We start from the raw sequence: 22,574 nt of genomic DNA, 5'->3' as shown, positions 1-22,574 counted from the left end.
ATTTTATTTTGTGGAGAGAATGACAGAGAGGGAAACTAATTTTTACATCCATTTTGAGATGAAGGCAGACCTAAGATTTTAGCAGGAAGCCAGCTAATTACAAAAGAGCTGTCCAGCAAGTTCTTTTGAGGTGCTTGCCAACACAAACTTCCTACAAAACAATCTCAGATGATGGCATATTTGAAGAGAATTTGTTTCAACCTAGCAGGATCTTACTCTACCATACAATACCTTCAGGTATTTCAAGTTTTTTTCCTGTTGTCAAACCACAGAATCCCTATGAATCTGGGTTTGAAGAATTTGCTTTAAATTAGTTTCACAGAAATTCCTTCTTTAGGAAAGTTATGACTATGAAAAAAAGAAGTAAGACTTAGGCTGAAATATGTATTTCCTGCTATTATGTATATTTTTTCCTCACAGTTCCTAATTGAAGGTCTGTTCCTCAAGGGAAAAAAAGTAAGGAACTGATGTAATGTCACAAACTTTGCTAAATGCTGTTCAATGAATGATAAGGGAGAATAAGTGGTTTCTTTTTTCAAAGAATGTGTCCCCCCAACCCCCAGATAGGAAGTGGGGGTGGGGGGGACAGGAAAAAAGAGTTTTACAGCACTTCTATATATAACCTTCCACCTCTGCAGAGACATAAAATAATTATGGAAACAAGTGTGGAAAAATAATTTGTGGTGTATAAAGGGATATTAGACTTCAACTAGCATGTCTAGGCATTCATAACCATGTGAATAAGAATTTCATTCCTTGACTGGCTCACTCACTGCTATGGACTAAACTGTGTCCCCTTTCTAAATTGATATGTTGAAGTCAGAACCCCCAGTAACTCAGAACTGTGACTGTATTTGGAGGTAGTGACTTCAAAGAAGGGATTATGTTCAATTGGGTCATTTAAAGCAGGCCCTAATCCAGTATGATTGGTGTCATTATTTTAAAAAATGAGATTAGGATACAAACTGCAGAGGAAGACCAAGTGAAGACCCATGGAGAAGACCGCCATTTTCAAGCTAAGGAGAGAGGCAACCAACCCTGCCTCTGCTTGACTTCATTTCTCCCCTTTAAGGCACCCAATCTGCTATACTTTGTTATGGCAGCAAATTAATCTGCTTATCGAGCATTAAGAGTGAAGAATCAAGGGTATAAGAAAGGCTAAAGGGTATGAGACTGGTTGGATATTACATCTCAATAAACCATTAATTATGTGAAGATCTAAGTTACTATCTCTCATGATTTCCATATCTAAGTGCAACTGCTAATGACTCCTCCTGTGGTCTCAAACTTCTTTCATCATCCCAACCTCCCCCACCTCCCCTTCCAATGAAAGTCAAACACTACAAAGAGCAGACTATAATTTGTGTGTGTGGCGGGGGAGGGAAACTTCAAAGTTTGTGTTTATAGAAAAAGAAATAATGTGTCTTCATATATACTTCAGCATAAGGATTTAAATTTAAAATCAGCCATTCATTAACCTAGTCCAATTTCTTATACGTTTTTCCATGAGTTCCAAACCAACATTTTCCAACTGTCTGCCAGACATCTGTACATGAATATCTCTTAAAGGTAGCCAACTCAATACATCCAAAAGAGAATTCATCTTTTCTCTTGGAACCCATTTCTCATCCCCTGTTCCCATGATGTCTATTACTGGCATCACAATTCGCCAAGTTGCTGAAATCCAAAATGTAGATGTCATTTTCCTAAGATTATTTATTATATTTCATTAATTCCAAGTCGTACAATTTTTTTACCTCTAAAATAATGATGCATCTTTCCATTGCTGGTATGTTAACATTGTGTTATAATTTAATTAATGAATTTAAAAAATTAGTTATGTAATTTTTAAGTGGTATGTCTTAAAATTAAGGGCACATTACTGTCAGTGCAAAACATAGAACCATACATCCTGTGTCCTCATGTCCACTCTCACTGCTTCTACTAAGGTTAAGTAGGAGACATTACCTCTTGTTTGGACTACTTGTCTCCTAACTGACTTTGGTTGCTGGTCTCTTCCCACAATCTACTTTCCACATGGCCACCAAAGTTATCTGGAACACAAGATTCCTTTGTTTGCAGTGGTTCTTACTGTAGATGAGCCCAAACACTTGCAGATAGCATTTCTGTCTCAACCTACTATTCCTGGTCCACTTTTCACAATATTGATTTCTTTCAGGGACCCTGGGCTCCAGCTGCAGCCACATACAAAAAGCCACTTGCAGACAAGACCCAGGTTCCTGTGCTCAAAGCCTTTCTCATTCCATCCTCTCAGGCCAGACCGTCCTTCTCCAACCCCAATGCTGGCTGCTGCTGCTAAATCGCTTCGGTAGTGTCCGACTCTGTGCGACCCCATAGACGGCAGCCCACCAGGCTCCCCTGTCCCTGGTCTTCTCTAATTGTAGATACGTCTTTAGATCCCAGGCTTCCCAGGTGGTACTAGTGCCAAAGAACCTGCCTGCCAATGAAGGAGACATAAGAGATGTGGGTTCAATCCTTGGGTTGGGAAGATCTCTTGAGGAGGGCATGGCAACCCATTCTAGAATGCTTGCCTGGAGAATCCCATGGTCAGAGGAGCCTGGAGGGTTACCCTACAGTCCACAGGGTCGCACAGAGTCGGACGTGGCTGAAGCGACTTCGCAGTATATTCAGAATCCATACCTCTCAGAGTTCTTACTCTCAAACAGAAACTTATTCCTTGTTCTTCCTTGCATATTAACATTTCATTACTATTTCATAGTCTCCCTCTAGTAGACCTTATTTGCCTCTAGAAGGGGATTCCCCCGGAAGGCTGGAATTATGGAATTATGTCTTGAGTCATGGTGGATGTTCACTTGGAAGGCAAGAGAGAACATACCATCTCTTTCTAGTGTGTATGTGTAGATGAAAACTGGGAAACAGAGCTTAGATGTCATGTGAGGGAGGTGGTCCAAGGAAAACTGTATTATTGTTAAAGTACTATAACTATAAAGGATGCTTTTTCAGGAAAATAAGAAATCCATGCCCTCCATTTCTCAGCAGATTAGGACAATCATTTCATTCACTGTGGAGGCAGTTTTTAAATACCTCCGAGTGATCCCTTCTTCCTGTACACAGGTCTTTGCGCAGTCTCCTCCCCTTGAGTGTGGGCTAGACCTGGTGACTTGTTTTTGATCAAAAGAATATGGCCAAGGTGAGGAAATGTGACTTCTAAGATTAGATTATACATAATTGTGATGTCCATCTTGTTTGTTCTCTCTCAGTATCTTTCTCTCTCTCTCTCTCTCTCTTTTTCTGGTTCTTCTTGCTTGCTTATTCTCATGAAGCAAGCTGTCACATTGTGAGTTGTTCTATGTAAATAGGCCATTATGGCAAAGAACTGAAGATGGTTTTGGCCAACATCCTGCAACAAAACAAATCTTGTTGCTATCCACCTGAGTGTGCTTAGAATCAGATCCTTCCCTAGTCAAGTCGTAAAATGACAGCAGCCAATACCTGATGGCAGCTTTGTGGGACATCCTAAAACTAACCCAACTAAGCCAAGCCCAGATTCTAGATCCACAGGAACTTTGGAATAGTAAATGTTTTGGACTACTAACTTCAGTTCAGTTGCTCAGTCATGTCTGACTCTTTGCAACCCATGGACTGCAGCACGGCAGGCTTCCCTGTCCATCACCAAATCCCAGAGCCTGCTCAAACTCACGTTCATTGAGTCAGTGATGCCATCCAAACATCTCATCCTTTGTCATCTCCTTCTCCTTCTGCCTTCAATCTTTTCCAGCATCAAGGTCTTTTCAAATGAGTCAGTTCTTCACATCAGGTGGCCAAAGTATTGGAGTTTCAACTTTAGCATCAGTCCTTCCAATGAATATTCAGGACTGATTTCCTTTAGGATTGACTGGTTTGATCTCCTTGCAGTCCAAGGGACTGTCAAGAGTCTTCTCCAACACAGTTCTAAAGCATAAATTCTTCATCACTCAGCTTGCTTTAGAGTCCAACTCTCACATCCATACATGACTACTGGAAAAACCATAGCTTTGACTAGACAGAACTTCGTTGGCAAAGTAACATCTCTGCTTTTTAATATGCTGTCAAGGTTGGTCACGGCTTTTCTTCCAAGGAGCAAGCGTCTTTTAATTTCATCACTGCAATCACCATCTGTAGTGATTTTGGAGCCCAGGAAAATAAAGTCTCTTATTGTTTCCAGTGTTTCCCCATCTATTTGCCATGAAGCGATAGGACCAGATGCCATGATCTTTGTTTTCTGAATGTTGAGGTTTAAGCCAGCTGTTTCACTCTCCTCTTTCACTACCATCTAGAGGCTCTTTAGTTCTGCTTTGCTTTCTGCCATGAGGGTGGTGTCTTCTGATATCTGAGGTTATTGATATTGCTTCTGGCAATCTTGATTTCAGCTTGTACTTCATTCAGCCTGGCATTTCACATGATATACTCTGCATATAAGTTAAATAAGCAAGGTGAAAATACACAGCCTTGATGTACCCTTTTCCCAATTTGGAACCAGTTCTTTGTTCCATGTCTGATTCTAACCGTTGCTTCTTGACCTGTATACAGATTTCTCAGGGGGCAGGTCAGGTGGTCTGGTATTCCCATCTCTTTCAGAATTTTCCACTGTTTGTTGTGATCCACACAGTCAAAGGCGTTGGCATAGTCAATAAAGCAAAAGTAGATGTTTTTCTGGAACTGTCTTGCTTTTTTTATGATCCAAAGGATGTTGGCAATTTGATCTCTAGTTACTCTGCCTTTTCTAAATCCAGCTTGAACATCTGAAAGTTCTCAGTTCACATACTATTGAAGCCAACTTGGAGAATTTTGAGCATTACTTTGCTAGCGTATGAGATGAATGCAATTGTGCAGTAGTTTGAACATTCTTTGGCATTGCCTTTCTTTGGGATTGGAATGAAAACTGATCTTTTTAGTCCTGTGGCCACTGCTGCATTTTCCAGATTTGCTGGCATATTGAGTGTAGCACTTTCACAGCATCATCTTTTAGGATTTGAAATAGCTCAACTGTAATTCCATCACCTCCACTAGCTTTGTTCCTAGTGATGCTTCCTAAGGTCCACTTCACTTCATATTCCAGGGTGTCTGGTTCAAGGTGAGTGGTCATTACCATCGTGATTATCTGACATTTCTGTGTATTCTTGTCACCTCTTCTTAATCTCTTCTGTGTCTGTTAGGTCCAAACTGTTTCTGTCCTTTGTTTTTGTGCCCATCTTTGCATGAAATGTCCCCTTGGATCTCTAATTTTCTTGAAGAGATGTCTAGTTTTTCCCATTCTATTGTTTCCTCTATTTTTTTTTTTTTTTGCATTGATCACTTGGGAAGGCTTTCTTACCTCTCCTTGCTATTTTTTGGAACTCTGCATTCAGATGGATATATCTTTCCTTTTCTCCTTTGCTTTTCTCATCTCTTCTTTCCTCAGCTATTAGTAAGGCCTCCTTGGACAACCATTATATACTCATAAGGGATTTGATTTAGGTCATACCTGAATGGTCTAGTGGTTTTCCCTACTTTCTTCAATTTAAGTCTGAATATGGCAATAAGGAGTTCATGATCTGAGCCACAGTCAGCCCCCAGTTTTGTTTTTGCTGACTGTGTAGAGCTTCTCCATCTTTGGCTGCAAAAAATATAATCAATCTGACTTTGGCATTGACCATTTGGTGATGTCCATGTGTAGAATCATCTCTTGTGTTGTTGGAAGAGGGTATTTGCTATGACCAGTGCATTCTCTTGGCAAAACTCTGTTAGCTTGCCCTGCTTCATTTTGTACTCCAAGGCCAATCTTGCCTATTACTCCAGAGATCTCTTGACTTCTTACTTTTGCATTCCAGTCCCCTATGATGAAAAGGACATCTTTTTTGGTGTTAGTTCTAGACCACTAAATTCAGATGTAGTTTGTTATACAGCATGTGTGTGTGCATGCTAAGTGGCTTCAGTCACGTCTGACTCTTTGCAACCCTATGGATTGTAGGCCGCCAGGCTCCTCTGTCAATGGAATTTTCCAAGCAAGAATACTGGAGTGGATATCTCCTACATTGGCAGGTGGGCTCTTCACAGCAGTGGATAACTGATATACACTCACCAAATAAGAAAATCAGAAAACAGATAATAAACACAGGATGAGTGGAAAGAACCAAAAACAAAAACAAAAAAACCTCTTACTGAGTCTTCCCAAGTACTCAAACAATATGGAAAAGGAGACTAACTTATTGGTCCAAGCACTCAGCAGATAGCCACAAGCTAGCCTGTTCCAGTGGCCATCAGCATTCTCCTGGTCCAGCTCACTGTGAGAATGGCTCTTACCAGCTGATACACTTTTATTTCTGTACTCACTGTGTGCCAAGTCTTTTGGTTTAGGTAGTAAGTTAACTGTAATCCTGGTTCCTAAGAGTGATAATACGTAGGGGGCAATATACCTAGAACATTCCTTTAGCTCAGGGAAAGCCATAAATGGCTTTCTGAGCTGTTTGAATTTTATTCCTTATATGCAGTGGGCAGCTATAGAAGGTTGTATGTGTGCATGCTCAGTCACTTAGTTGTGTCCAACTCTTTGTAACCCGTGGACTGTAGCCTGCCAGGCTCCACTGTCCACGGGATTTTCCAGGCATGAATACAGGGGTGGGTGTCTTTTCCAGGGGATCTTCCTGGCCCAGGGGTCAAACCCACATCTCCTGCATTGCAGGCAGATTCTTTACTACTGCAGCACCTGGGAAGCCCTTTTATAAAGTTATCTGACAAGTTATCTGAGAAACCTGTATGCAGGTCAGGAAGCAAGTTAGAACTGGACATGGAACAGCAGACTGGTTCCAAATAGGAAAAGGAGTATGTCAAGGCTACGTATTGTCTCCCTGCTATTTAACTTCTATTCAGAGTACATCACGAGAAACTCTGAGCTGGATGAAGCACACGCTGGAATCAAGATTGCCGGGAGAAATATCAATAACAAAAGATATGCAGATGACACCACCTTTACGGCAGAAAGTGAAGAACTAAAGAGCCTCTTGGTGAAAGTTAAAGAGGCGGGTGAAAAAGTTGGCTTAAAGCTCAACATTCAGAAAACTAAGATTATGAATCTGGTCCCATCACTTCATGGCAAATAGATGGGGAAACAGCGGAAACAGTGGCTGACTTTATTTTGGGGGGCTCCAAAATCAACTGCAGATGGTGACTGTAGCCATGAAATTAAAAGACACTTACTCCTTGGAAAGAAAGTTATAACCAACCTAGACAGCATATTAAAAACCAGAGACATTACTTTGCCAACAAAGGTCTGTTTAGTCAAGGCTATGGTTTTTCCAGTGGTCATGTATGGGTGTGAGCCCAAGCAGGACTACAAAGCAAGCTGAGCACCAAAGAACTGATGCTTTTGAACTGTGGTGTTGGAGAAGACTCTTGAGAGCCCCTTGGACTGCAAGGAGATCCAACCAGTCCATTCTAAAGGAGATCAGTCCTGGGTGTTCATTGGAAGGACTGATTTTGAAGCTGAAACTCCAATACTTTGGCCACCTGATGCGGAGAGCTGGCTCATTTGAAAAGACCCTGATGCTGGGAAAGATTGAGGGCAGGAGGAGAAGGGGACACCAGGGGATAAGATGGCTGGATGGCATCACAGATTCAATGGACATGAGTTTGGGTAGGCTCCGGGAGTTGGGGATGGACAGGGAGGCCTAGCGTGCTGCAGTTCATGGGGTCACAAAGAGTCGGACACAATTGAGCCACTGAACTGAACTGAACTGAAGGGACCTGAAACAATCAATACTTTTAGAAGGTACCTGTGGAAACTGTTACCCCTGGCAGCATACAAGCCATGCTGACTTGGGAGGCACTGAACAAAGAAAACCCCCCTAGGTTCACAGTCCACCATTTAACTGAATGCAGGATCAAGTGTACCAAGGAGCGCATGGGTTTTATTGTTGTTTTCCCCTCCAGTTTGCACTTTTTTATGTCTAAAGCTACTAAAAGGCTAACCACCACTCTTGCTTGGGCTTGGTTTGGGCATCCAACCTGAGAGCAGCAAATTGAGCATTCCTTCTGTGTGTGGTGTGGGAACACAACTGAGGTTTCTCTTACTGTGCCAGGGATGAGGATAAAGGAACGTGTGTCATTAAATTCAATTTTGGCTGAGATTCTTTACAAGGTCTCTTCATTTCCCTCAGTGAAATGTACCTCCTATGTACAGAGCATCACTCAAACACCAGTTTCCACTTGGCTCCCAAGGAAGAGCAAGACCACCTCCAGAGACACCCTCCCCCCACCCCTCCCCACATCATACCATGCAACTGCCTTAGGAAAAACACACAGGGTGGGTGTGTTCCAAGTCTCTGGTCTCTGCCTGCCTATGAATGAGAACTGCATCTGCATCTTCCCGAACGTTTGTTGTCCTGAATCAGAATCATGATTCTGGGGAGGCATTGAAAGGTGCTGAGCCTAGCTGGATTGATTTGCACCTGAAAAGGCGGAGGGTAGTAGAGGCAGAGAAAAGGTTGAGTAGAGAGACAAGAGCCAGCAGAGTGTGAGTCTGGACAACCTCAGGTGGTTGGTATGGGAAAGATTTGTAGGAGGTGCTAGCAAGAATGAGAGGGGTGTGTGTGTGTGTGTGTGTGTGTGCACGCACGCGCACAGAAAGACAGTGAGAGGAGACCAAGAGGAGGGTATTTTAGCAGGTTTTATCGAATGTTAGAATGGAATCACCGACATTTTTTGGAAAGACCCTCAATGGACATGAATTTGAGGAAACCCTGGGAGATAATGAAGGACGGGGAAGCTTGCATGCTGCAGTCCACAGAGTTGCAAAGAGTCAGACACGACTTAGTGACTGAACAACAACAGTAAAGATGTCTAAAGATCGCCTATTAACATCAGTTGTTGAACTGGTGCTTCACTGACTATGATGCTGGAGGTGCAGCCACATGGAAATTGCTTTTATAGGATAGTGGAAATTTTACATTTACAGGGCTCTTTAAAACACGCCACTGCTTCAGTGTGATGAAATTAATAGATCTTAAATGAGAGGGATGAGAGGTGGTCTTCTGAAAACATGAGATCTCTTTAGAGACTGTTGCTTCCAAACAGATATTCAGGAATGCTGAGGTTTAGCGGACTATTGTAAGGCCTCATGGAGATAGTGTAACACAGTAGAAAAGACAGAGTCTAGAGCTGGATGAATCAGGGTCCAAATCTCCATATCACCTCTTTTTTTATTGGAAAGCTGGTAACCCACCTCTTAGCACCCTTGTCTCCTGAGATTATAGCTAAGGCATAGCAATAACTGCGTCACAGGGCAACTGTAAAGATCAAGAAGGATACACCTTGCACTTTGTACACAGGTGGGTTTTAATATATTAATATGATGGTTATCATTATGGGGACTCACACCCCTGGCCTCCCTCTTTGCTTCTCTGCTTCCTTCCTGGCCTGAGACAATCATTTGACCGGAAGAGAAACAGAGGCAGAGATGAGAACCCTGGCCAGCTTCTTCTGGGGGGACCCATAATAAAACTGTTACAGGGATGGAAAACACGCTAGAATTTCTAAATCAAACTATAAAATTGAAACCTAAAATATAAGACATTGACAAGGATGAACTGAAACAGACAAGGGCTAATCTCCAGTCAGGATTTGCAGGAAACCACTTCTTGGCAGGTAGACACTCAAAACATCTGGGACTCAAATTTACTGCATTGTCATCTTCTGAAAATCATGAAGTTTGAATAAGGCCTTTCACTCAGACTACTCAGTTTTCAATAGCTTCCTATGTTTACCTTTGTCCAAAACAATACTTTTTTAATCTTCTCATAATGTGGAAATTGCCACTGCCTTTTCATCATTCCTCCTTTTCTGATCTCTCTCAAACAATGAAACATCAACTGCTCTGGTATCGCTTTCATAAAATAAAGCAGATATCTTATGAAAGCCTCCTAAAGTCCACAAAGTTTATGGGAACTTACATTTTTATCCATTTGAGAAAACTCAGCTCTAAGCATATTTGAAATCTTATCTTTTGATTAAAAAAAATACCTGTTTTTCCTAAAGAATAAATTTTTGAGTGGATCAGAGTAACTAAATGGTAGGATAATTCTACCAGTTACCTTCCTGCTAGAACCTACTGAGCTTCACTGAGTGCAAATTCCCAGCATTTATCAGGTGAAGTGAGCCCTTTCACAGAACTTGGAAAGATATTTTGAAGATGTTGGACAGCAGAAACCCCAAAAAAGAGATGAGCTGAAAAAGTGAGTCTTTGCTGTCTGTCCCGTCTTTCTCACAAGACGTAAAATAGTTGTCATTTACATGTGTCATTTACAAATACTCCCATTTTCAACTGGGAGAATTTGTGAGTAATATAACCACGGAGAAAGGTGGTCTGTGCTTCGGACTCATCTCAGCTTTTACTGTTGTGTGATCGTCCCCTCTATGGACCCCTGTTCCTCTATAAAACAAATATACCTAAGATGCCCTTCCTGCAGTAAAATTCTTTCTCTTCTCTGATTGCTTCTCTTGGATTCACATGCAAGATCAAGCAAATATTTCATGACAGCCCTAGGAGGGTTCAGCACCCAAGGGCGAATCCTCAAATACCTATTTCCAATTACACACACACACACCAACAACACACAAATACCTATTTCCAATTACATACACACACACCAACAACACACAAATACCTATTTCCAATTACACACACACACACACATACACCAACAACACACAAATACCTATTTCCAATTACACACACACACACACACACACACCAACAACACACAAATACCTATTTCCAATTACACACACACACACACACACATACACACACTGGCTGTTACAACTAAAATCTGGGTGAGAAAAGACTTAATGTCCAAATTCCTATTGCAAGCAAGGATTTCATACATATATGTCTCCTGCACAAAGTCTGATGTTTCTGGATGAAACAGAATTTACCATGATCTCTAACCACCATTAAACTGAGTTTCAGGATGTGGCTTGATTACACAATACTGTCAAACTGGCTAAATAAAGGGCAGCGTTTTTAAAAGTTGTTGCTATGCCAAAGACCTAAATTTGAGGTCTTTCTCTCTGGCAACAGCTAACAGTGTCACTCACACCTAAAAAAGAATGCAAGCATCTGCAGGCAGTCACCATGCGGCCGTGCATGTCAGCGATCGCTACAGAAGAAACACAGACCCAGATCCAGGGTCTTTGCATTCTTGCCAGGAAATGATTTTCAGCTACTTTGTTTTAACACCTTCACCCCTGAATTCTTTGTAACCACAGCTCAACTCAGGGGATAAAATACACCTATTCATGCCTTTGTAAATCTACACATGTTTATAATTTGGGATTGCTATGTGAAAACACACTTTTCTATTTATCTTCAAGTCAAGCAGCTGGGCCATCTTAATGGATTTTTCTCAGCACCAGGCCATTAAGTCACACAGGCATGGGTTCCAGGCATGGAGATCCCTCTGGCCATACTTCTTAGATCTCCATGGCCCCTGCTACTAAGGACTGATTAACGGGTAGATGGTCAGTGACCTGTCAACTCCCTGACAAAGTACAAACCAATCTAGAAGTCTGCAGATGCATTTGAGGAATGCTGTTTGTTCTTTCCCGAGTGTCACAAATATGGGTGGAAGAAATGTCATGTGAAGAATATATTCATACAAAAGGTTGCAGCTCTACACATCCAAGATAGTCTCTGCTACCTTCAAATCTACTGCTCACCTGCAGTCCCCTTTCCTTCTCCAAACAGGTAAGAGAATTAATGTTTCAATCTCCAATGTTTTATGTTATAAATTTTCAAGCCTAACAAAATCCTGCAAGAAGGGTACCATGACAACTGCATATCCTTTATCTAGATACAAAATTTTACATTTCCCTCCTTCCCTGCCCCGCTTCCTGCCCACCTCTCTCCCCCTTCCCTCCATCTCTCCATGTGTATATGTATATAAAATGATACATTATATGCACAAACCTCTTTTTGCTGAACATCTTGAGGATTAGTTGTACATGTTGTGACATTTCATGTCTAAAGACTCTAGCTTTTGTTCAGCTAACATTAAGAATATTCCCCTGTATCCACCACTGTCTTTGACAAGATAGTTAACATGTAAAAGAAATTCAACATTGGGGAAACACTGTTATCTAATATTCAATCTGCACTCAAATTTCCCCACTGTCCCAATATGTCTAATACAGTTGCTCATTCTCAATCAAGGATCAGACATGGCATTTGGCTGTCATATCTTCTTAGCCACCTTTCATCTGCAACAGTTGGGGGGCGGGCCACTGACAGAGTTAAGGAATGTACACCAGTTGTTTTATGGAATGTCCCTCAATTTGGACTGGTCTGATTTGTTTCCTCAGAATTGGATGTAGGCTAAAGATTTTGGTAAACACTTCCTCAGGGTGATGCTGTGACTTCTTTGTGCATCCCTAGGACACCTGTTATCCCTGCACCCATTATAGGCATTGGTAAGTAAGAGCATGGGCTTTGGATCCATCTTAGTTTTTACTCGGAGAAGGCAATGGCACCCCACTCCAGTACTCTTGCCTGGAAAATCCCATGGACGGAGGAGCCTGGTAGGCTGCAGTCCATGGGGTCGCTAGGAGTCTGACCCGACTGAGCGACTTCACTTTCACGCATTGGAGAGGGAAATGGCAACCCACTCCGGTGTTCTTGCCTGGAGAATCCCAGGGACGAGGGAGCCTGGTGGGCTGCCGTCTGTGGGGTCACACAGAGTCGGACACGACTGAGGTGACTTAGCAGCAGCAGCAGTTTTTACTGTTTGTGTGATCTTAAAGCTAGCTACAGTGCTTAAACATGAGTACTAAATCATTTACACACCTTGAATTGCAAACTAGTAACAATAGTTATTCAAAAATCTTACTGCCCAGATCATATTTCAATACAGCTGTCTTTTTTGTCTCTATTAACTCATTTTCTCATAAACCAGGAGATGCTAACAGTATTCTATAAAAGAGATCATATGGACCATGAACACCAAAGGCTTCACAAAGGAGGTGATTTTGCACTGGCTCTTGATAAGTAAATAAGATTTAGTCAAGAAGAGCAGAGAGAGATATATTCATAAGAAGTGTCATGAGCAAAGGCTTCATACATAACAGTGAATAACATCTGAGGACCTATGAGTTGATGGTAATAATCTAGGTAAGAGATGAGGAAGACCTGCTCTAGGCCTTATCGAGTGGCCAACGAAATGCAAACAAGTAGACAGACTGAAGACAGTTGCCATATTCTAAAACCAATACAATATTGTAAAGTAAAAAATAATAATAATAAAGAAATGATAAATGGTTTTAAAAAAATAATTAAAAAAAAGTAAAAAAAAAAAGAAAGTTGCCATATTCTTTAATAGCTCAACGAGGGCAACTGCATGTTTCTGATGCCTTCCTGACATCGGTGGGCAGCAGCAGTGGTCATTTAAGTCTAATTTGAATATGAACAGTGTGAGATGTTCAGTAGGACATCCAGACGGAGCTGTCCAATACACAGAACAAGAGACCTGGAGATCAGGAGAAAAAACCTGGTAAGAAGTGATGACTTGGGGCAATGCTACGAAGAGTTGAGGTCACGAAGACAGACAGGAACATCAGTGTAGAAAGGAAGCAGATGAAAGATCTGAAGAGCAAACTCTGGAAGAACCTTAACAGGATGGGGAAAGGGCACAGAAGGGTAGCAGTTCTGTTTCTTGTTGGTACCCCAACTTGTGCACTGGTTTTTGGAGATGTTGATCTGGTGGTAATTGGAGAAGAGGAAAAAAAAAAAGAGAGAGAGCTTGACCAGATTTGTAGATTAAGGAATCATGAGTGAATGGGCAGTAATTAATTATACATAAATAAGTATTTTTTTTGGACTAAAGATAACTCCGCTGTGTGTTTTTTCCAACACCAGCAAGCAATTAACTCAGTTCTGACACTCTTCACCTGGGGATAGTGTCAGATGTCCCAGGTCAAGGCTCAGTCCCATTAAGACTGTCCCCACAAAAAAATTAATAAAAAAAGGACTGCCCCCATTTCAGATATCAGTCTCAAGTCCAGGTGGTCAGCTGGGCTTCTGAACAATGAGCTATAAACCACAGGTTCTCAAGATCTCCTTCTTGGGTTTGATTAATTTGCTAAAGTGGCTCAAAGAACACAAAGAAACACTTACTTAGGCCTATCAATTTATTACAAAGAATATTATAAAGGACTCAGAACAGCTAGATTAAGAAGTACATAGAGCAAGGTATGTGGGGAGGCACATAGAGCTTCCATGCCATCTGGGTATGCCACTCTCCTGGGATCTCCATGTGTTCACCAATCTGAAAACTCTCCGAATCACGTGCTTTTGGTTTTTTATGGAGGCCTCATTACATAGGCAAGACTGATTAAATCACTGACATGGGTAACTCAACCAACCTCCAACCCCTCTCCCCTCTCTGGAAGTCAGTGGGGTGGGACTTTAAGTTCCAACTCTCTCATCATGAGGTTGGTTCCCCTGGCAACCAGCCCCCGTCTTTGGGACTTTCCAAAAGTTACCTCATTCAGGTGGGGCTGAAAGGAGCTTGTTATAAAGAACAAGATACTCCTTCACCTTTATAGAACTGGAGCCATTTCAGGAACTGATGACAGAAGACCGAGTATTATAACAAAAGATGTTTCCATTGTTCTCATGGCTTAGGAAATTCCAAGGGTTTTAGGTGCTCTGTGCCAGAAACAAAGTCCAAATACATATTGCTTATTACAAATCACAGCATCACAATAACAAATCAGTCAAGAAAATATAAGTGATATAGGATGGGATAAAATGGAAAACCATTACTTGGAAAAGAGCAAGGAAACAGAAATGATGGAAAGGATAAAATGGAAAGGAAATTCAAATGAAAAAAAAGAAGAAGGACAAGTTAGGGGTGTAAAAAAGCAGCAGAGGTGCCCTGGTTCTCTCGAATCACACGGCCTGCCTGTTCCAAAGCAGAGGCAACAGGTAAAGAACAATGCTTGATCTGCTAGAAGAAACCAACATAAACATCAATGCATGTGTCTCAAACCCTTAATTTTGCTCCAATTATTTACGATTCAGTTTAAATTAATATTTATAAAACCCTTCTCTCCTTAGCTTCTGGACTGAGAGCTGCTTCCTGCAGCCATGTGGGTTTCATTGGTGCCTTCCTTGACTTCTTGCTATAAGTTTTGCTCCTATAATATTATATATTAGACTTCCAAGGTCTGGAGATGCCACATGCTTGGGGCCAAACAGATATCTGTCAGCTTCATTAAAGCAATGGCCTTAACATTTGAAAGAGATGGATTTAATAAAAAGTTTTAAAATAACTAATACATGTACACATTAATGAATATATTAATGTGTGATCTGTAATAAGCAATATGTATTTGGACTTTGTTTCTGGCATATATTAATACATGTACACATTAATGCATAATATTAATATACATAATAAACAGATTTTTAATTAGATTATTTAAATCCATTTCTTCCAAATTTAACTATCTATGTATTGACTTACTTGGCTACCTGATTCTGATGAATGAAATTAGAAAGATTTTTAATAACTAATTACCAATGTACTACTAACCAGAATGGGAAATAAAATGCACTGGCAGAAATAGCAATTCTTACAATTTAAAAAAATCCATTTCATTCAACTTGCTTAAACCATGTACCTAATTAATGACCCCCACAGTTCTCAAACATAATTTTGTTGGTGTTGTTGCATCAAATTTCAATTAGTCATTGTCATATGACTGTGAAGCAAATCATCAAGTCTAAGTAGGAGCCTGCTTAAATTCTTGACATTTTTCTAATTGTTTTTTGCAAGACCACAGGCACAGAAGGCACCACAATGAAAACAGTCGAAGCATTGTTACTAAGCCACACATACCCTCAGCTTCCTGTGCACACATGTACCTGTACACGTACACGTGTGTGTGTGAGGGCGCATGTGTGAGCCCAGACATATGCACCGTGTTGCTTCTAGAGCTAAGGTTTGTTCGTCCTTTTGACCTTTCACCTTTTTCTTATTAGCAAAAGGTAACAAAAATTAAGCAATAAAAATTAGTTGCCAAGAATTATGAAACATATCAATGCATGAAGAAGAATCCTGCATCTGACTACATGTGAACATTTGAGTTTTACTGGTTTTAGCTGGGTAGGTTCAGAAGAACCAGGGGTTTGCTTAACAGTTCTCCAGACAATAGAATCACCTCAGTGACTGTTATGTCTTTAGAAAGTTGGTCTACAAATGTGGTACTTAAACGCAAGTAGATTTATAAGACTGAAAACAGCAATTTATCATGAAAATGCTGCTTGTTCATCATGAAATTCTTTTTCTCACTACTCTTTCTCTTCTTCATTCCAGGGGAATGCAGAGAACTGAAATGAGAAAACCATAATTACCATCGCATTCCTCCCCTCAGGTCAACTTAATTACCAGCTTCTCACCCCAAAACAAATTTAACTCCTTAAGAATGAACGTTATTCTTATCACTCATGGGAAAAACATAAAGATTAAAATGACATTTAGGCATAACTGCAATCTTTCATTTTTAAGTGACCTCACAGTTTAATGGCTTCAATGCATTCTCATTCATGTGGAATATATACTGCAGGAAAGAACTGTAATAAATGGCATTGTCATGACCCTTAGGTTAGAGCAAAGGAATATTGGAAGATAAATCTCAATTCTGGATACTCACCAATCCTGCAATGGGGGTAGGCAATCTATTGATCTTTTTAACAAGTCCTGGCTTTATAGCATTCAGCAACCTGTCATGAAAAAGACAGAAAGTTAAGCGAGACATAAAGCAAGATGGATCACACAAATCACCTTTATCCGGGGCTACAACTAAATTGCTGAATAGGAAAAGCAGTGAATTTAAAGCATGTAGTAAATCTCAATAATCTGTGAGCCTTTGTGCATCCCAGTGAAGAACTTTGCCAACATCAAGTTTGTCCATGGCAGGTGAAGTTTTAGAATTTGGAAATAATGAGAGAAAAGAAAGGATGGAAATTCAGGGGAAAAGACAAAGATGTGAGCTGGACTGAGCCTGGGAGGGAATTGTCTAGGATGGGAGCCAGGTACTGCTACACACCAAGGCTGCTTCCCAATCTCCTGGCTAAGGCAGAGGTCTCTCCAGGGATGCACTGAGTTCAGAGACCAACATCTATCTTTGCAAATAATTTGCCAAGATTAATTCTTCCTCCAGACTTTCTTGGTCTTTGAAGAGAGTGGCTTGTTAAATGTGGTGAGCTTTGCTTAAGAGAGGAAAGAATATGTTTAGCAAGAGGTTAGCCAATTATATCCTGCAGATCTGAAACAACGCTGACCACAATTCCCTAGGTATAAAAGATATGTGACCCAAACATTTTGGGGGTAAAGGTTGAAATCATGTAAAAATGGTAATACAAAGGAATGCAAGAGAAGCAACCATAACTGTTTATCTTCAGGAAATTTCAATTCAGAGTGAAAAGAAATAAGGAAGGCAACTTGTAAAACTAAAATAGGGTTGGCATCAGGGTAACGTGGTAGAATTGTAGCATTTGCCAACTAGGGTTATTCATAAGGGAATTACTGAAGGTATGGTACTGTAGAATGGAGGCATTTATTTTTACACTCAGGAATCAGAGGAGAGGCAATAAGGTAATTTATCTCAGGACACAGGGCAAAGAGAACGTTAGGACAGGGGTTTGTTTTCTACAATTCAGGGGTAAGCAAACTATAAATCATGGGCCAAATCTGGCCCAATGCCCTTTTTTGTAAACAAGTTTTACTGGAACACAGCCTTGCCCATTCATTTACGTTTTATTTACTCCTGCTTTTGTGCTGTGACAGCAGAGCTGAGTGGTTACAACAGAGAAGCTAGAGCCCACAAATCAAACAATTTTTACTATATGGCCCTTTACCAAAAAATTTTGCCAAACTCTGTTATCATTCATGCAGTCAAAGATTATAGTAAATTATGAAGAACCTATGCTTAATAGATTTCCACAAACCAGTAACAAAAGATGCTTTGAAAGAGTCCGATAATTAGTCTTGAATTCAGCCTCTGTTTGACCTTGACACCGCCATGCATTGACAGATGGAGAAATGTTGCTACAGTGGTTATGATAGGATATTCTGGTTTTACACCAAGAATTGCCTGTTCTTGGAAACTTTCACCCCAGTTCTTAAGTGCTGCCACCAAGAGGCAATGCCCAGAGCAGCCACAAAAGAGTAGTGCCTTTTGGCCCACTGAGAACCAAGATGGCACGCCTTTCATGAATGCACTTAATTTTAACCATGAATTTAATCTTCTTAAAAAGTGTGTTTTTTATTTTATAGCTTCAGCCAGTTCAGTTCAGTTCAGTTCAGTCGCTCAGTCGTGTCCAACTCTTTGCGACCCTATGAACTGCAGCACGCTAGGCCTCCCTGTCCATCACCAACTCCCGGAATTCACTCAGACTCATATCCATCGAGTCGGTGATGCCATCCAGCCATCTCATCCTCTGTCGTCCCCTTCTCCTCCTGCCCCCAATCCCTCCCAGCATCAGAGTCTTGTCCAATGAGTCAACTCTTCACATGAGGTGGCCAAAGTACTGGACTTTCAGCTTTAGCATCATTCCTTCCAAAGAAATCCCAGGGCTCATCTCCTTCAGAATGGACTGGTTGGATCTCCTTGCAGTCCAAGGGACTCTCAAGAGTCTTCTCCAACACCACAGTTCAAAGCATCAATTCTTCAGCACTCAGCTTTCTTCACAGTCCAACTCTCACACCCATACATGACTACTGGAAAAACCATAGCCTTGACTAGACGGACCTTCGTTGGCAAAGTAATATCTCTGTTTTTTAATATGCTATCTAGGTTGGTCATAACTTTCCTTCCAAGGAGTAAGTGTCTTTTAATTTCATGGCTGCAGTCACCATCTGTAGTGATTTTGGAGCCCCCCAAAATAAAATCTGACACTGTTTCCACGTCTATTTGCCATGCAGTGATGGGACCAGATGCCATGATCTTCGTTTTCTGAATGTTGAGTTTTAAGCCAACTTTTTCACTCTCCTGTTTCACTTTTAACAAGAGGCTTTTTAGTTGCTCTTCACTTTCCACCATAAGGGTGGTGCCATCTGCATATCTGAGGTTATTGATATTTCTCCCAGCAATCTTGATTCCAGCTTGTGTTTCTTCCAGTCCAGCATTTCTCATGATGTATTGTGCATAGAAGTTAAATAAGCAGGGTGACAATATACAGCCTTGACGTACTCCTTTTCCTATTTGGAACCAGTCTGTTGTTCCATGTCCAGTTCTAACTGTTGCTTCCTGACCTGCATACAAATTTCTCAAGAGGCAGATCAGGTGGTCTGGTATTCCCACCTCTTTCAGAATTTTCCACAGTTGATTGTGATCCACACAGTCAAAGGCTTTGGCATAGTCAATAAAGCAGAAATAGATGTTTTTCTGGAACTCTCTTGCTTTTTCCATGATCCAGCGGATGTTGGCAATTTGGTCTCTGGTTCCTCTGCCTTTTCTAAAACCAGCTTGAACATCTGGAAGTTCACAGTTCACATATTGCTGAAGCCTGGCTTGGAGAATTTTGAGCATTACTTTACTAGTGTGTGAGATGAGTGCAATTGTGTGGGAGTTGGAGCATTCTTTGGCATTGCCTTTCTTTGGGATTGGAATAAAAACTGATGTTTTCCAGTCCTGTGGCCACTGCTGAGTTTTCCAAATTTGCTGGCATATTGAGTGCAGCACTTTCACAGCATCATCTTTCAGGATTTGAAATAGCTCAACTGGAATTCTATCACGTCCACTAGCTTTGTCTGTAGTGATGCTTTCTAAGGCCCACTTGACTTCACATTCCAGGATGTCTGGCTCTATTGGTTTTTCAAGTTGGAAGGCAACTTGTTCACTCTTCTCATGTTTCAGTTTAGAAAACTGAGGCCTGACAATGATGACCTGACTAAGTGGTACAGTCAGGCTTGGCATCTGAGTTCCCTGGATCAACACGTTCTCTTGGGTAGAGCTAACATCCCATAGCTTGTGATTCAAAATATACAGATAGGATGCCTGAAAAGCACATTTCAAATGTACAAAATTCTTAAGATATATTAATTTTCTTACAGTTCGTAACACTGTCATTTTAAAATGGAGTTTTAAATAGTAGTCATATGCAGTTGTTGAAAAAGGTCATTGACTGGACATGAGTGTCGGCTAACCCAAGCTGGCCCCACCATTGGCCTGTATGTTCTGCCCACCATTCCCACAGTGGGAACCATCTTCCAGCACTCGGCCTTGAGATAAGAGCGTGTTACTGAGACTACCTGGACTGAATACGTGACTGAACCCAGTTAAAGCATCTATATAAACTCAAGATTCTGGCAAGGTTTTCCTCGTCTTTCAGCCGCCCAAGGCAAGCATCATATGTAAGTTCCTTGCTTATTAACCCTGCCACCTACAAGTCTGGTGCTACCTGCCTCTTGTGGGGGGCTCTCCTTGCCTTCTTTGTCAAGCAGACCAGGGGACCAGGTTTCAGTCTCACTGTGGGAAATCCCAAGGTTGCCAACCAACAACAGGGCTGCAATTCAAAAGGAACCCAAGGGATATCCAGTCAAACTTAAGTCTCGTTGTCACTGGGATCCCACGGGGCCCCAGGCTAATCTCTGAAGTAACCTTAAAGACTTTCCAAAGAAAATATATAAAGACAGTTATAATTTTTCTAAAAAGACAGGTGTAGTATATAACATGCACCGTTCTCCACCTTATTTCTCCACTTAGCAACGTATATTGGAGGCTGAATAATTTACTCTGGAGAGCAGGCCTTGTCAATATGTTTGGACCTGTGTCCCATTTAATACCTGTGGACAGACTGATGCGGAGCGGTGGGGTGGGGCTGAGAGCCCTGGCCCTGAAGTCCAGCTGACTGACTCCAAAGTCTGGCTTGGTCACTCACTGGGGGTGTTACTATGGGCAAGCCCATGAACACCAGTTTCTTCAACTACTATAGAGAAACAACGGCAGCAGTTGCATAGGTGTCAGTGAGGCCTAAATGTGACAGAATATGTGAGAAGCTAGCACAGAGCCTTGTGCATAAGAAGCTCTCTATAAATGGTTCTCCACACTTGGCATGTAAGTATTTATTTATACTAATTCCATTCACAGCATTCTAGATCAACTACTTTCTCTAATACTTTAAAATTTTTCTAATGGAACAAAGTACCATTGTATCAGGTCCCGTGTTCCTAATTAGTCAAAGTAGAAAAAAATAACAGATATCCTACCAAAAAAATCATAAATTACAAGTCCTTGTTTAACAAGGTACCCATTTTGTCTTCTATATCTAAGAGTTGTATTATTTTTAGTAATGATGGATCCACCAACTCCTCTTCTATACATGTTTAGAGTTTTAAAGTCTTAAATATTTTATTTATCCTTTGTAGAATTACACTTATTGGCAGAAATCTTTCCTGTTACATGAAGTTGTAAAAAAAAAAAAACAAAAAACAGCATTAAAATGACAGACCTTAATTAAAAGACCAAAAAACCTCCACTGTGATGTCTATCAAAATGTTTCACAGCAAATTAAAAAATAAAAAGCCATAGTGCTCTTAAATATTTGGGATATTTTCAAGATCAAGGCAGCTGTGGGTTTTTTTTTTCATGTAAACATTGCCCCAGTTCCATACACAATTTACAGTACACAACAATAAAAGATAACATTGAATTCACATTGCAGAAATGCCCGTCACCTGCTTATCTTGTATTTTGCATTAAACTGAGGACATTTTCTGTATTTATTAGAATCAGATGAGAAGTTTAGCAAAACAGCTATGAGTCAAGCATATTATTCACTTGCAATTGTATTAAAAACCACTGTTGTCCCCCAACATATTAAATATAAGCATTTTTGGAAATATTTATTGATAACACGCTTTAAAGTTATGATGATGATATTTTATATTTATGAACCATCTGAGATATATTGTTCCCCAACTGTCGTGTTCTGCAGAGACAGGTCATGTATTCACTCCACCATTTTTACAGAAGAAAAGTCTGAGCCTCAAACAGGTGCGAAGGCTTCCCCAGAGATATGTACACAGACACGCAGCCAGAGGGCAAAGCCTACCACAATAAAGTTCAACTTCGGTATTTGTTATCAAAGCACAAAACAAAAACAACAAACCAAAAAAACACAAAAAACCCTCAGAGAAAACAAACAAAACCCAAAAACCCCAATAAACACTATCTAAATACAATGGGAGAATATCAACACGAGGTGGGAACACAAGGGAAAAAGAAGGGGGTATCTGCCGAGAGATGGTCAAGTGTAAGACACACGGGATCCAAGTTTCATTTACGCGTACATACAACATCCTCAGGAGCAACTGCAGAGAAAAGGAGGTGGTCATTTGCTTGTGGCAACTCCCCATTCAGTGGAGTCCCACACAAGTTTCCCACCTGTGAGCCCCAAAAGCTGCAACTAGAACAGTCTGCCCTCTCTATCTGGTAACAGATTATCTTCGTACTCATCTAAAGACATTTCTGGGGCTGTGGCATAATTTTATATAACAAAAATTTAAACTTTGGTA

The 22,574-nt window shown here is 40.8% G+C and overlaps 1 protein-coding gene across 5 annotated transcripts in view; it reads right to left on the bottom strand.

Annotated features, from left to right (window-relative positions):
- LIMCH1 (LIM and calponin homology domains 1) overlaps window positions 1–22,574 on the bottom strand; it is a 248,864-nt gene that overhangs the window by 166,265 nt on the left and 60,025 nt on the right. For all 5 annotated transcript variants that reach the window (XM_010858842.1, XM_010858849.1, XM_010858846.1 and 2 more), the window contains exon 3: window positions 16,708–16,777. In XM_010858842.1, coding sequence (XP_010857144.1) covers window positions 16,708–16,777 — 70 coding nt within the window. The remainder of the gene's footprint in view (window positions 1–16,707; window positions 16,778–22,574) is intronic.

The sequence above is a fragment of the Bison bison genome, unplaced genomic scaffold (genome assembly GCF_000754665.1).
Source record: "Bison bison bison isolate TAMUID 2011002044 unplaced genomic scaffold, Bison_UMD1.0 scf7180017864451, whole genome shotgun sequence".
Classification (NCBI taxonomy): Eukaryota; Metazoa; Chordata; class Mammalia; order Artiodactyla; family Bovidae; genus Bison; species Bison bison.
The sequence above is the reverse complement of the archived record's forward strand: the minus strand, read 5'-3'. Positions and strand labels throughout refer to the sequence as shown.